Source organism: Mercenaria mercenaria, chromosome 9 (assembly GCF_021730395.1).
Source record: "Mercenaria mercenaria strain notata chromosome 9, MADL_Memer_1, whole genome shotgun sequence".
Taxonomy (NCBI): Eukaryota; Metazoa; Mollusca; class Bivalvia; order Venerida; family Veneridae; genus Mercenaria; species Mercenaria mercenaria.
Genome location: NC_069369.1, coordinates 79891542 through 79905113, shown reverse-complemented (window position 1 = coordinate 79905113; position 13572 = coordinate 79891542). Strand labels below are relative to the sequence as shown.

Below are 13572 nucleotides of genomic sequence, written 5' to 3'. Positions count from 1 at the left end.
CATGCCAAATATTGAGTTTCTATGCCTTGTGGTTTTTGACAAGAAGATTTTCAAAGTTTTCTCTATATAAGTCTATGTAAACCATGTGACCCCCACGGCGGGGCCATATTTAACCCTAGGGAAATAATTTGAACAATCTTGGTAGAGGACCACTAGATGATGCTACATACCAAATATAAAAGCCCTATGACCTGTGGTTTTGGACAAGAAGATTTTTAAAGTTTTTCCTTTTGGTTGCCATGGCAACCAGAGTTCTAAATGGAATTCAATTCTTTGAACACTTTTTGAAGAAGACCATCCAAGGAACGTCCCTGTGAAGTTTCATCAAAATTGGCCTGATGGTTTAGGAGGAGATATTGTTTAAAGGAAAGTGTGGACGGACGGACGACGGACGCCGGACGGTGAGCGATCAAAATAGCTCACCCTGAGCCTTTGGCCCAGGTGAGCTAATAAAAACAATAATAATAAATATGAATTTTACAACATCCCAACACAACGATAATTACTCTTGATAGAATGTCAACAAACTTGCATATCAAAATATCTTTCTATGTCCACTTAGATTTATATTGTTCTTAATTGTATAAAATCTTTAACAGTGTTTGACATAATAATAATTATGATGAATGATAATAATAATAATAATAATAATAACAGCAATAATGATAATGAAAATGACTTTTTTAGCCATTAACCAGGCAAACAGACTTCAACATGCAATGCAAAAATATCAAAGTCAGTAAGTAGCACGTCACGTGCAAAAATAGGTTTATGAAATATAGCCACTTATCATAGAAAAATCGTCTACCGACCTGAGCGTTTTTAATAGAAATGGGTTAGTGTGTTTTCCCGTTCATGACCATGGTCTTAAAGTATACCAAGGGGTAGGGTATAACATTTACAGTGGCATTTTCTTTCTGGTCTTGTGCCAGTGGGTCTGTATATACAGACAAAGTTCCACTGTTACATATGTACATGCATCAACAAAGGCTGTGTACACAGCTATAAACTCTGCATACTTGCATTCGTAAACGTTGTATGGGGGCGGAATACAGCGCCGATTTGAACCTCGACGTTTTAGATGTACGGCGAGGTGATGTTGGGAACGGGTAATGTCGAGAAAATGAGCCTCAGGACGAGTAAAAAGAGGAAATGGTACCAAGAAACCTAGCAAATGCAACTGCTGGGACCAGAAGGCCTGTATTTTGTTTGACAATCTTACTTGCTTTGTTTACACGAGAAAGAGATGTACGTACAGGGCTTGGAAAGGCTGGGCTGGGCATAGCAAATCACTGAGGGAGACAGAGAAGGGCTGTGGATTTGCTTTTTGATCATTCATATTCTTAACATGAAATAGTGGAGTCGTGAATAAACTGATGATTTGATTTGAAAAAAAGACAAATTAATCTTTTAGAAAACTTCTCACTTACAAATGCAATCGACACAATGCGTAAAATGACGAAACAACACTACCCTACTACCTATCCAAAATACATTTCTATGGCATTTTCTAAGTTAAATTGAAATAAAATCGAACAATTTATCACATAATCACTGTCATAATTATCTGGTTACATTGATGTGACAACACTCTTTCATATGTTAACGTTTAGGTATTATTTTTCTCAATGAGAATCTGGTTCGCATTACAACTTCTTGTACATGTCTATCTGAATCAGCAGTTGCTTGTCCCTTTGGGTGACCTTTGTTCTCGTGTTTAGACTCTTTTTCCATGCTCGCTTTCGCTTGCTGGTCTACACAAATACCTTCCACATCGTTTGTGTTGTCTTCAACATTATTTGATTTCCTGAAATAAATTACTTTCTACAAACATGATGTAATAATCATCTGATATGATCTGAGTAAATTATGTCATAAAAAGTATGTTAAAACTTTTAATATGTTGTATAAACTTTGCAAATTTTATAAACGATCTGTTTAATCTTATCTAATCTAAGTCTGTCTTAAAATAAATCAGACTTTACTAGAATCAATGATGGCACCTTTTATGTGAAAATAAACCTAAAATAAAATCTGTGAAAAGATCCTTTGTAAGTATAGAACGCAATCAAGCAATTTGATAACATTATCGGTTTGAATGAGTCTGTTTTTGAGAGGTAATGAAATGTTCAACACCCCTCACGCCATTTAGAATTTAATTATAGAAAAAATTAATGTACTCCATGATCCCAAAGGGCCAGAAAATATAACAACACTGAGTCCAAGTCCAGGAAGACATTTTACAGTCGCTACAGGAGAAAGACAACTTGAATTTTATGACAATAAAAATTGATTTTATAAGAATGAAGTATTAATCACCATTTGTATCTTATAAAAATGACAAGAGACAGTAATCCGCCGACCGCCACCATAGAACCGACGACAATTCCTGTAGTCATTCCGATATCCAGTTGATCATTATCATCTTGAAAGACAAACAGTTGGTAATCATTAATCAATATTAAATAGCAACATGACATAAATAATCCTTAATATAAACCAATTTTTGATATTTTATTCTGTTTCCATCATGCTATATACTAAAAAGTTGTATTTGCAATTACGTTTGGTCTTATATAAGATTAAGCAATAAAACAATTAAATTTTGGCTGCTCAACTTACAAAGAAAACTCCGAACAATAAGCCTGTAGAAGTATGTCCGATTATCTGGTGTTGTAAATATTTTTTCGCACTTGATGACAATCGCTTACTGGTCTATCTTTTATTCAGGTTATGAAATAATCTGCTACTTGCGGAGAACAAGTTAATACATATACATAGTATATCAGCAGAATTACGAACCACCGTTTCATGTTTCAAAAACTGAGGATAGTGGAAAAATGGGCAAAGCAAAACGAAAGTGTATAATGTTCAGTAGTGGCAATACATATTGCATTATACTAAAGTAGTATATAACAGATATATAATCCTGTACCTGTAAATGGTAATTCACACTTAGTTCCTTTCCAGTATGGCGGACATTCGCAAGTAAAAGAGCCAACTGTATTCTTACAGGTTCCTGAATTCAGGCAACGATCAGTCTGACATTCATCTACATCCTCTGTGCAATTTTCACCTTGTAAACCTGCTGTACAGACACAAGTATACGAACCTGCCTTGTTAATGCAGGTATTGTATGGTCCACAAATAGAACTCTCGCACTCATCAATGTCTTCCGAGCAGTTCTGACCTCTCCATCCTTGTTTGCATTTACATGTATATGAGCCAATTGTATTGTTACAGGAACCATGCTCTCCGCATGGCGATCCTGTCTGACATTCGTTTATATCATCGACACAATTATGCCCCTGCCATCCTGTATCACATACGCATGAGTAAGAGCCATCTGCATTAATGCATTTTTTATTTATCCCACAAGATGTATTTTGGCATTCGTCAAACTCCACGGTACAATTTTCACCCTGCCATCCGGTTACGCAAGCGCAAATGTAAGTTCCGTTAGTGTTATGGCACGTGCCCAAATTTGCACATGGTGTCTCCAGACACTCACTGACATCATCTGTGCAGTGTTTTCCAGTCCAGCCTTTCAGACATGTGCATGTATATGAACCAGGTGAGTTAACACAAGTGCCTTGGCTTTGGCATGGGTTTGTCAGGCATTCATCTATATCTTGCACACATTCTTGTCCTTTCCAGCCGTCTTCACACACACATTTGTAGCTTCCTTGATTGTTGGAGCAATTGTTGTGTAATCCAGGACAAAGGGAGCTGTCACTGTAATTTAGACATAAAAAGTACACTGCCCACCTTATATCGACTGACTATGCATAGTTCTGTTTGATGTGTATACTAGTATATAAAGCCGATCCGTGTCATTGAATTATTTAAGTAAACTGTATGGTGAAGTGTACTTATTGAATGGCTTGCTGGCCGGCAGTCAAAACTATTGCACGTAAAATATGATATACATGTATAACATAACAGTAATCTAAGTAATCTCTATTTGAAAAATAATATACGAATAAACAAAAACTTTACTTCTGGCATTCGTCTATATCGTCATTACACACGATCCCTGTCCATCCAGGCAGACACTCCACATCAGCTGACATACTTCGATTCTCACAGTGTGTTCCTTGCCATCCTTTCAAGCACGTACAACTGGAAATGTTCAAGTCAGTGAAAACAAAAACACTTTTTGTGAAATATATATTCATCACTGCATGTTTACGGGTCTCCGTGACTCAGTGGTTAAGGTCACTGAATTCGACTTACTTGTCCGTTACTTCTGCGGGTTATAAATCTCGCTTAGTTGTAGAAATCGTTCAGGAAGGAAGCCAATCAGCTGGCTATCGGGTTGTAGGTGATTCCGACCATGTACGAGCCCGCGTCTATAATAATACGCGGACGGATACCTACATTATTTATCTACCCTCGATAGCCTAGTGGTAGAGCGTCCGCTTCGAGTGCGGGAGGTCGTGGGTTCGATCCCCGGCCGCGTCATACCAAAGACGTAAAAAATGGTACTAGTAGCTTCCTCGCTTGGCGCTCAGCATTAAAAGGATAGTGCTAGGACTGGTTAGTCTGGTGTCAGTATAATGTGACTGGGTGAGGTATCATGCCACGTGTCTACGGCGTGATATTCCAGTGAGGCAGCACTATAAAGTTGGGCATTGTGCTCACTGCTACAAGTAGACACCGTCGTTTATATGACTGAAAAATAGTTGTAAAAGACGTTAAACCCGAACACACACACACACACACACACACACACACACACACACAAAAGAAGATGGAAAGTCACGATATGACCTTAAATTATGCAGATATTGCTTAAAGCCCAACAAGAAAACATTACGTCTTGGAGATAATGTATGGAATTCATAGACAATGATATTTTTTTTAAAGTAAATGTGAATAAAATCTTAGAATATCCATTGAAAGCATAGAATCAAACTAGGCAAAATGACACCAGACACGGCCTGACCGAGTCCACCAAGAAGAGGCAACGTCATGCCAACCACTCGTAGCGTCCCCGCGATGTACATCATTCCAAACGTCCCCAGTACGTATGCGGAATACTATATACTGACACCCTGAATCATTCGAAACACGTGTAATTCATTTTTTTACTTAAGGAACTAAGAAAATCCCTACCTATAACTGCCAGGAGTATTTACACAACGTCCTGTTCGACCACAGGGAGGAACATGGGCCCTGCACTCATCTCTGTCCTTATCACACGCTTCCCCCTTTTATAATTAGAGAGAAAATAATGAAATAATGAACACATATTTAGACCACACAGATCATGTCGAGAATGACGTTCTTTGGTGACATATATCTGTCAACACTTTTAAACATTACAAACTTGTTAAATATCTAGTTAATCGCAACATTTTCATAACTATCTGGTTATCGTCGGTTTGGCAATGAAACCGTGTTTTTGTGTATTCGGTACTTTTCTGGAGTTACAATCTCTAAATGGTCAATCCCGGTCACTTGTATCAAAATACAATGTTATGATACGCTAAATCAAACGATTTAAACTGCTTTGGAGAATTTGGCAGGAACCGCTGATATACGACATTTAAGTTATATTTAACTTAGCTACGTCACTTTACGCCGATGAGCAAATCAAATGACTGAGTCTTCCAGAAGCGCTTGACAAATATTCAGCACTTGCATGTATAGCAGTTGTACATGCCACATTTGCCCCTGTTGAACGGCTGTTTAGTATCGCTGGGAAGTTTTTCGGCCTGAACGCTGCAGGCTTGAGTGATAAGACATTTCAACGCCTCATGATGATCAAATACAACAAACACATTTGAACTATATATGGGTGAAGAACCATTTGACTCTAGTAGTGTGCTTAGATGAATATGCTTTGTCACTGTTACACACACACACATACACACACATGTATAGAGCTATGTGATTTATGTTTCATTCTGTGCTTTTCAAAAATAATCATTAATCATGATAACTTTGGGTTATTGATTAATAATTTAATCGATTAATAGAAATTGGTCTGTTAATCAATTAATAATCGATTATTAAAAATGTCTTAATAATCGATTACTTTTTAAAGTAATCGGCCCCATGTCTGCCGCTTGCCAAGATATAGCAGACTTCATATTACTATATGAACTGTTTTGAATTACTAGATAAACTTGACATAGAACGTCATAATACGACATATTGGTTTATAGATATTTCCCAGTTATAACACTTTGGAAAAGTCACTAAGGTGTGCTTTATGCAGTAGCAGTATTTTGTCAATTTTAAGGTCAAACTTTTGTGATTTATATTTAGTGTACGAAAGAATAATTGGTTTATGTGGAGAGTTTTTATAAAGGCGTTTGTCGGTGTTTGTACCTTGAATAAAACAGGCTAATATATAGTCAGTATTTAAGAGAACTATTTATTAACGTAATATAATTTTATAATTTTTATCCCAGAACCAGTGAAAATCTGAATAGGTTTGGCTGGCCGCCAATTGGCCCCATAACATTGATGGGAATGCTTCTGGAATGGGAGTGTCTTCTGTATCTTGCACTATCCTCCAGTTTGACACAGAGTGTGCCTTTTTATAATTGGAGCGCTATCAAAAAGTTTATTTCCGAATAATCGTAGTAGTTACAGGATTTTAATACCAAACCAACGTAATTTAGTTAAGTATGGCGACGGGTTTGAATTCTAGTGTTGATGAATATCTTAGTACGGAAACAAACTGCTTGTTAATGTTTGATAATACTTATTGTGTATTCTCAATGAGCGGTGTTTATGCGTCAACATTATCTAGATCTATGTGTCTGTTAACAGAGCTTTTACTGAATGTATTAAATGATGATAAATACAAGTAATTTAGTAATGCTGTGACTAATCGACAATGACTTAAAAGGAATCCTATGTACATAAAACCCGTTCGTCTTCAATATGTGCTACCACATTTGATCTACTACTTCATATAAAAGACGTTTCAGAGTCGAAATGATATAACAGATCTGTGTTACACTTAATTTACACACACACTGTTAGTTAGGCACGTTCAATAAGTCACTAGACGTCGCCGCGTGTATAATTCAAATTATTCTATATCTATTTTATTTATCCAATCGTGAACGTTTATTTGCAACATGTGACCGTACAATATATTACCGTATTGGACACACGTGCGTACAAAAAAAATATATATAAATACAGAACAACGTCAAATAACCTAATAAGAAAAAGGAAATCATATAGTCTACCTTTAAATTCTTGAGAATTTTATATATATTAGCAAACACTTTCCTAACTTCCCTAACTAAGCAAACAAAATATTGTCCCACATACAGACAGATTAATAACTTCTTTTCAACTTTTTCATGAAATTTTGATATAGGTTTCTATATCTGAAAAATATATCAAACGGCAGTCAGTTTCTTTCTCTACAAACCCGCTACTTTTAAGAAGACAGTAAAGTATACATACATAACTTCCAACCAAACAATTACATCCACCATTTTGGAGACAACCTCTTGCTTTTTCGGTGCACGTAACATTACCACAAATAGTTTGGTTCTGCGCCACCAAAGTGGTGATCTAGGAAATAAAATACAACAAAGATATAAGTTTGATATTACATAAAACTAAATATTTACAACTGTTGAATAAAGGAATCATAAATTCATATTAGCCGTTTGAGCGGCTAAGCGTACGTTTTCAGGAGAAAGTACCAAGTTATCCATATGTTACTCATGAAAACTACAGTTGGCGAAAATGTTTGCAAGGCAAAAAGTTTCTGGTGGTTGACACAGCTAAACAGCAATGATTAGAATATAACGATAAAATTTCTTTGCTGTAGTAACATATTATATATAAGCATAAGTGAAGCATCCAGGGGCTTTTGATTAAAACTAGCCACAAGTTTAAACTATAGGGTTGTATACGCAATATATGGAATAGACCCGGAACTGCAATCAGTTTAAAACAATTTATAAAGTTCGTGGAAATTCAAACAAGAACCTGTTGAAAGAATAATGGTGATATATTTGTCTTTTCTTTAAAAACATTTAAACAAAAAGTTAGAAACAGTTATTCCTTGAGGTTTTTTTTTCTAATACTATGAAGGAAACTTACCTTTAAATTATTCAAAACAAAATACGCAATAATTATCAGCTTAAATGTTTCTTTCATGTTCATACTTCATTTGAAACATATACTTTTCAACTGACCATCCACTTGCTTTTCATCATACCCTCTCTATTTTAAAATATTCATTACATATATTATTTACGACTTTAATAACGGGGATCAAAGACAAACACTGAAATCTGTATATCTGATAAAAACTGGCTAGCAAATCTGCATTTACAGATACAGAAAGCTGCCAAATTATTCTGCACCATCTTATCTTCAAAATTGTCATAATTTTAGAAATGTTTATGATACGGTAGTTTTCCTATCGTCGGAAATGGATCAAATTTTGTGAAAATTGATCTTCCATCAAACTTTGTTCAAATCTTGAATTATTATACTGCTGTTTGACAAAAAAAATGAGCAAGGTTAATGTGAATTTTACAACATGCCAATACAACGATACCTACTTTTTGATGGAATGTAAATAACTACGCATGTAAAAATGTTTTTCTATCTGTTTTGCATCTTAATAATTTCTTTAATTGTTTAAAAAAAATCAGTGTTTGAAATAAAAAAGGATAGTAATAATAATAATAATAAGAAGAAGAAGAAGAAGAAGAATATTATTAAAAATAATAATTATAACAAAAACAAGAATATACATTAGTCAATGCACACTTAAAGCTACGAAACGTACATGCACTCTGCACTTTTCCATACGATCGGATATTTATTACTATTTATAAAGCAAAACAAATGAAGTTTTTAAAGTAAAATTTTCATTTTTATTTATGTAGAACTTTTTACAGAACCTATATTTTACATCATAATTATATTAATCATAATCTAGGAAACTTTGACATAAGACTAAAAAGGAGGGGTTGAAAAGTGGGGGACGAAATGACCATTTCTGAAATAGTCAAGGAATACGAAATTACCAAAATGGCGACGAGTTGACTGGGCAAAGAGTTGACTGTAAACTCGTTTACGGGAGATCACTCCGTATCAGAGTGGCAGAGCTGGCAGGTGTGTAGTCGAACTCTGTCGCAGTTTCACTACCGAGGGGATTCGGGTTTATGACGTAAGCTATTCCCACAGGAGTCTTGCAACGGATTATACTGTCTAACAACATAGCTCAGAACGTCTGCACACCCCTTTATTATCTATTCCATTCGAAAACCTGTGGAATTTTTCATCCACCAATCAAGATGTACAGTTTTAATCAGCTGTTAAATTACCTTCACCCCAAATATTTACAGGAAGTGAAGGTGAGAACAATATCGGCCTGCAGCCGGAAAAATAATACCTCTGAATTTTACAAGGAAATTTTACTTACTTCTTGACAAGCATGCATATAAAATGTATTTCTATGTCTACTATAGAACATATTATGTTCTTAATTATTTAAACCTTTATCAGTGTTTGAAGTAATAATATGAATAATGATCATAATAACAATAATAATAATAATAATAATAATAATAATAATAACAGCTACAACAATAATAACAACAATAATAATAGTGAATATGACTTTTTAGCCATTAACCAGGCTATCAGACTTAAACATGCAATGGAAAATATCAAATTCAATTAGTGGCGGGTCACGTTAAAAAATATGTACACATGTACCGAACTGCGCGTTTCAGAACTTAAATGGGTTCGTGTGTTTTCCCGTTCATGACCATGGTTCTTATAGTATACCTAGGGGTAGGGTATAACGTGTACAGTGGCATTTTCTTTCTGATCTGATGCCAGTGGGTCTGTATATGTAGACAAAGTTCCACTTTTACATGTGCATATCTAACGAGGGATGTGTACATATTTATAAAAGCTGTATGCTAGTATTCGTAACCGTCGTATGGGGCGACCACTGCACAGATATGAACATCGAAATGTGACACGTGCCATCTCGGAATGAGTGGAGCAGTGGTAATGGACTTGTTGGCTGAGCTGACCATGGACAGTGCCCACCATTTGATATTTGACGATTTGTTTACATCACTTCGTCTGGTGGATGAAAGTAGTATTAGAATTACCGGAGCGAACTCAATTCTGACCCCCCTGACCCCTTGTCCCTATTCTATAAGTGGACTTTAACCTTGCCCTAAACTTAAAATACTAACTTAGTACCCTTGATACCCTAAAAATCTTTTAAATCTTTAGTTAAACCGAATGAAAACCTTTGGTTTAACCTCATTTGACCTTTTGACCCTCGGTCCAGACTGACCAATGCTGGACAATTAAAAAAAAGAAAAAAAAGATTTTAACAAATTATTGTTAAAACCTATAGTAAAATAAAGTAAATCTATTTTTAGTAACGTTTACAATGTAAACGTCTATTTTTAGTAACGTTTACAATGTAAACGCCTATTTTTAGTAACATCTATTTTAGTAAGTTTACAATGTAAACGCCTATTTTTAGTAACATTTATTTTTAGTAACGTTTACAATGTAAACGCCTATTTTAGTAACGTTTACAATGTAACGCTTATCTTTATATTTGAAATACCGTGCACAATGTTTGTGTTTATTTTTAGTAACGTTTACAATGTAAACGCATGTCAGTTCCGTTCAAGTTTATTTTTAACATTAGTGGAATTTCTTTATGTCTATACTTTTATTTATAGTAACGTTTTACAATGTAAACGCATGTCACTTTCATATATTGTTCAACCATACATCGTCGAATGGTTTCAGTTGTTTATACAACATATTTGATCTTATTTTTCAATATGCTGTTCATTCGATACAGGTTATACATGTTCATCCGATACAGATTCATCGATACAGTATTCGATGTAGGTTCATCCGATATGTATAATCTGACGTAACTACCCGGCAAAAGCGTAAATGTTACTTCTGTAGATTCTGAATCGTTATAAGGATGAATATCAAACATTGTTCCATGTAATAAGATAAACTTTAATTCTTTTCTTATAAATAGATATTAAACCGATCAGTGTCAAAGTCCTCAGCTACTATATTTATTTATTACTGCCAAATATATACCAAGAATTAGATCATTATCATCATGCACCGCCTAAATATAAACTGCGATATTGGACTTTTAATCGGTTTATCCGGTTCACCTATGGGCTGGCCCCGTTAATAAAAATTTAATATCTATTATATACATTCCGTTTTATATAACCGCAAACACCATTTAAACCACATTTGGTACAGCTACATTATATTGTTGGTTTATGTGTATAAAATCTTTATAATCTACGAAAATTCCAAATCTTAAATCCATTCCATTTAAATAGTTCAGATCATCCATACCTTCATATGTTGAATGTATCCAAGCACCAAGACGGTTAAAATACTTTTTCATTTTTACATATGTATAAAAACTGTTATATTCAATAAGAAACACTTCATGTCCCACTTCCTCTAGCCTTTTTTTCTATTTTTTTGTCTTTCTTTTTAAGTTTAAGAATTATTTCAGCTAAATCATCAAGTCGTTTTGTTGTGGCAACTTCAGAAGCAGATAAATTGTCAACAACACCTTTGTTCTAGTAATTGTGTTTCTTGTTTTAAGAAAGCATCTTTACTTCATAATTTTTTCCCAATTATTAGAAATTTTTTCATCATTAGTGGTAATTTCTTTGACATTAGCGGTTATTGCTTTAGTATTAGCAGTAATTACTTGAGTATTAGCAGTGATTGATTCTCCTTGTTTAGCTGATATTTCAACTACAGAGTCCAAATCATTTATTTTTTTTTTAATTTTATCATTAAATTTATCATTAAATTTATTAATATCTTCTTGTAATAAACCTTTAAGTTTACTTAACTCTTTGTACTTTATATTGTGACTTGCATCAACATTATTAATCAGGTCTACAAGTTGTTTCTTCAAATTTTCTATCTGATTATTAACTGTGTTAATTGCTTCAGTATTAGCAGTAATTGCTTCAGTATTAGCAGTAATTAACTCTCCTTGTTTAACTGATTTTTCAACTACAAAGTCCAGTTCATTTTTATGTTCTTCAACTTTAGCATTAAGCTGCGTCATATCTTCTTGTAATTTTTTTGTAATATTACTTAAGTCTGCATACTTTAAATTATGACGGTTGTCAACAATACTAATCCAATTTCGAATTTGTTTTTTAAAGTCATCTATTTTAGAATTAAGCTCTTCTTTAAAGTTATCTAATGCTGTGTCATGATCATCACCTCTTTGTGAAGCTGCCTTTTCCAATTCAGATTTATATTCTGCAAGTTTATTTGAAATTAATTCTAATAAATCTTTATGCTTTTTTTCAGTTTCAGTATTTAGTTTATTTATTTCTGTTCTAATTTCTAACTGATACATATTTTGTAACTTTTTTTCAGCTTCAATAATCTTGTCTTTTAGTTCTTCATGTTTAATCATACTATCTTTTAATTCTTGAAACTTGAGTGTATAACTTTCAAAATTGGTTCTAAATACTTTTTTATGTGTCATCTGTCAAATCGATTTCTCTTCAAGTTCTTTAATAGAATCAACCAAGCTTTCATTTCTTCTTCAATTTTACCTTGTAATTCAACTATCAATAATGAATTCTTTTTAAAATCTTTTGTTAATTCTTCAATATTCTTTACTTCTGCTTCTAATGTCTGTTTTATACTTTTAATATCTTCAAGATTATAGTCATCTATTACACTTTGAACTTTTTTATACACAAACGTCTTGAAACTACGTCGGTGGATTTTCTGGATTTCCTAAGTTGATTATTTTATTACCTCCATATCTAATGCTCTGTTCATTGTGTTATCAAGTTCCTTATTTCTGTGAAGAAATGATTCCATGTCCTTTCTAAGCTTTTTATATTGTTTTTTAGTAGCATAATCACTTAAATCAATATCAAATTTAACTTTACTTACACTTTCAGTTTCACTTATTTGTTTTACATCATTAAAAACTCCCATTATATATTACCAGTAAAGTTTTTTCTTAAAAACTTCCTTGGTTTGTCAATATATAAGAAATCATATTTTTGATTTGTTGCATTAGCAAATGAATCACGATCTATATTTTGTTCATTACAAATCATATCATTTTCTCGTTTACCTGGACTTTCAAATAAAATATAATGTGAACAGTTAATTCGAATATCTTTTGGTGTTTTATAGTAAGACTGACTTAAATAAATAACACAACAGTTTTTGTGACGTCCTTGATAAAGTATTTTGTTATTTCATTTTGAACTTTTTTATCTTCACATACAAAATCATCAATATTACTACTTTTTGTTTTTCTGATTCAAGATTCTCACAAGGTTCAATTTGGTTGGGATCAGCTGAATATTCAAGTATTTCATTTGGATCTACTTTAATTTTTTTTTGCAATTTGACTTAAGTGGTTAATTAAATCTTGATATTTAGATTGTTCTAGGTTTTTAGCATACAAGTATAATTTATCATAATATATAAGAGGTTTTCGAAGTATATGCATTAATGTATTTGTTTTTCCAGATCCAGAAGATCCACATATTAACA

General features: G+C 33.5%; 1 protein-coding gene across 1 annotated transcript; it reads right to left on the bottom strand.

Annotated features, from left to right (window-relative positions):
* Positions 1-597: 597 nt before the first annotated feature.
* LOC123547564 (fibropellin-1-like) lies at positions 598-12473 on the bottom strand. The gene is made up of 8 exons (XM_045334759.2): positions 11816-12473; positions 8086-8124; positions 7438-7548; positions 5119-5213; positions 4000-4122; positions 2936-3735; positions 2320-2425; positions 598-1807 (listed from the first exon to the last, which is right to left on the bottom strand). Exons 1-8 carry the CDS (start codon positions 12464-12466, stop codon positions 1603-1605), a joined length of 2130 nt encoding a protein of 709 aa, XP_045190694.2. The 5' UTR covers positions 12467-12473; the 3' UTR covers positions 598-1602.
* Between the last annotated feature and the right edge of the window lie 1099 nt (positions 12474-13572).

What these genes read in the sequence shown, in the direction of transcription:
- LOC123547564 (XM_045334759.2), bottom strand. Translation starts at nt 12,466, where the DNA reads ATGATTAAACATGAAGAACTAAAAGACAAGATTATTGAAGCTGAAAAA. An exon ending in ATTGTTTGGTTGGAAGTTAT is followed by an intron (nt 5,214 to 7,437) that starts GTATGTATACTT and finishes TAATTATAAAAG; the next exon opens with GGGGAAGCGTGTGATAAGGA. An exon ending in ATTTTTATAAGATACAAATG is followed by an intron (nt 1,808 to 2,319) that starts GTGATTAATACT and finishes AATTTATTTCAG; the next exon opens with GAAATCAAATAATGTTGAAG.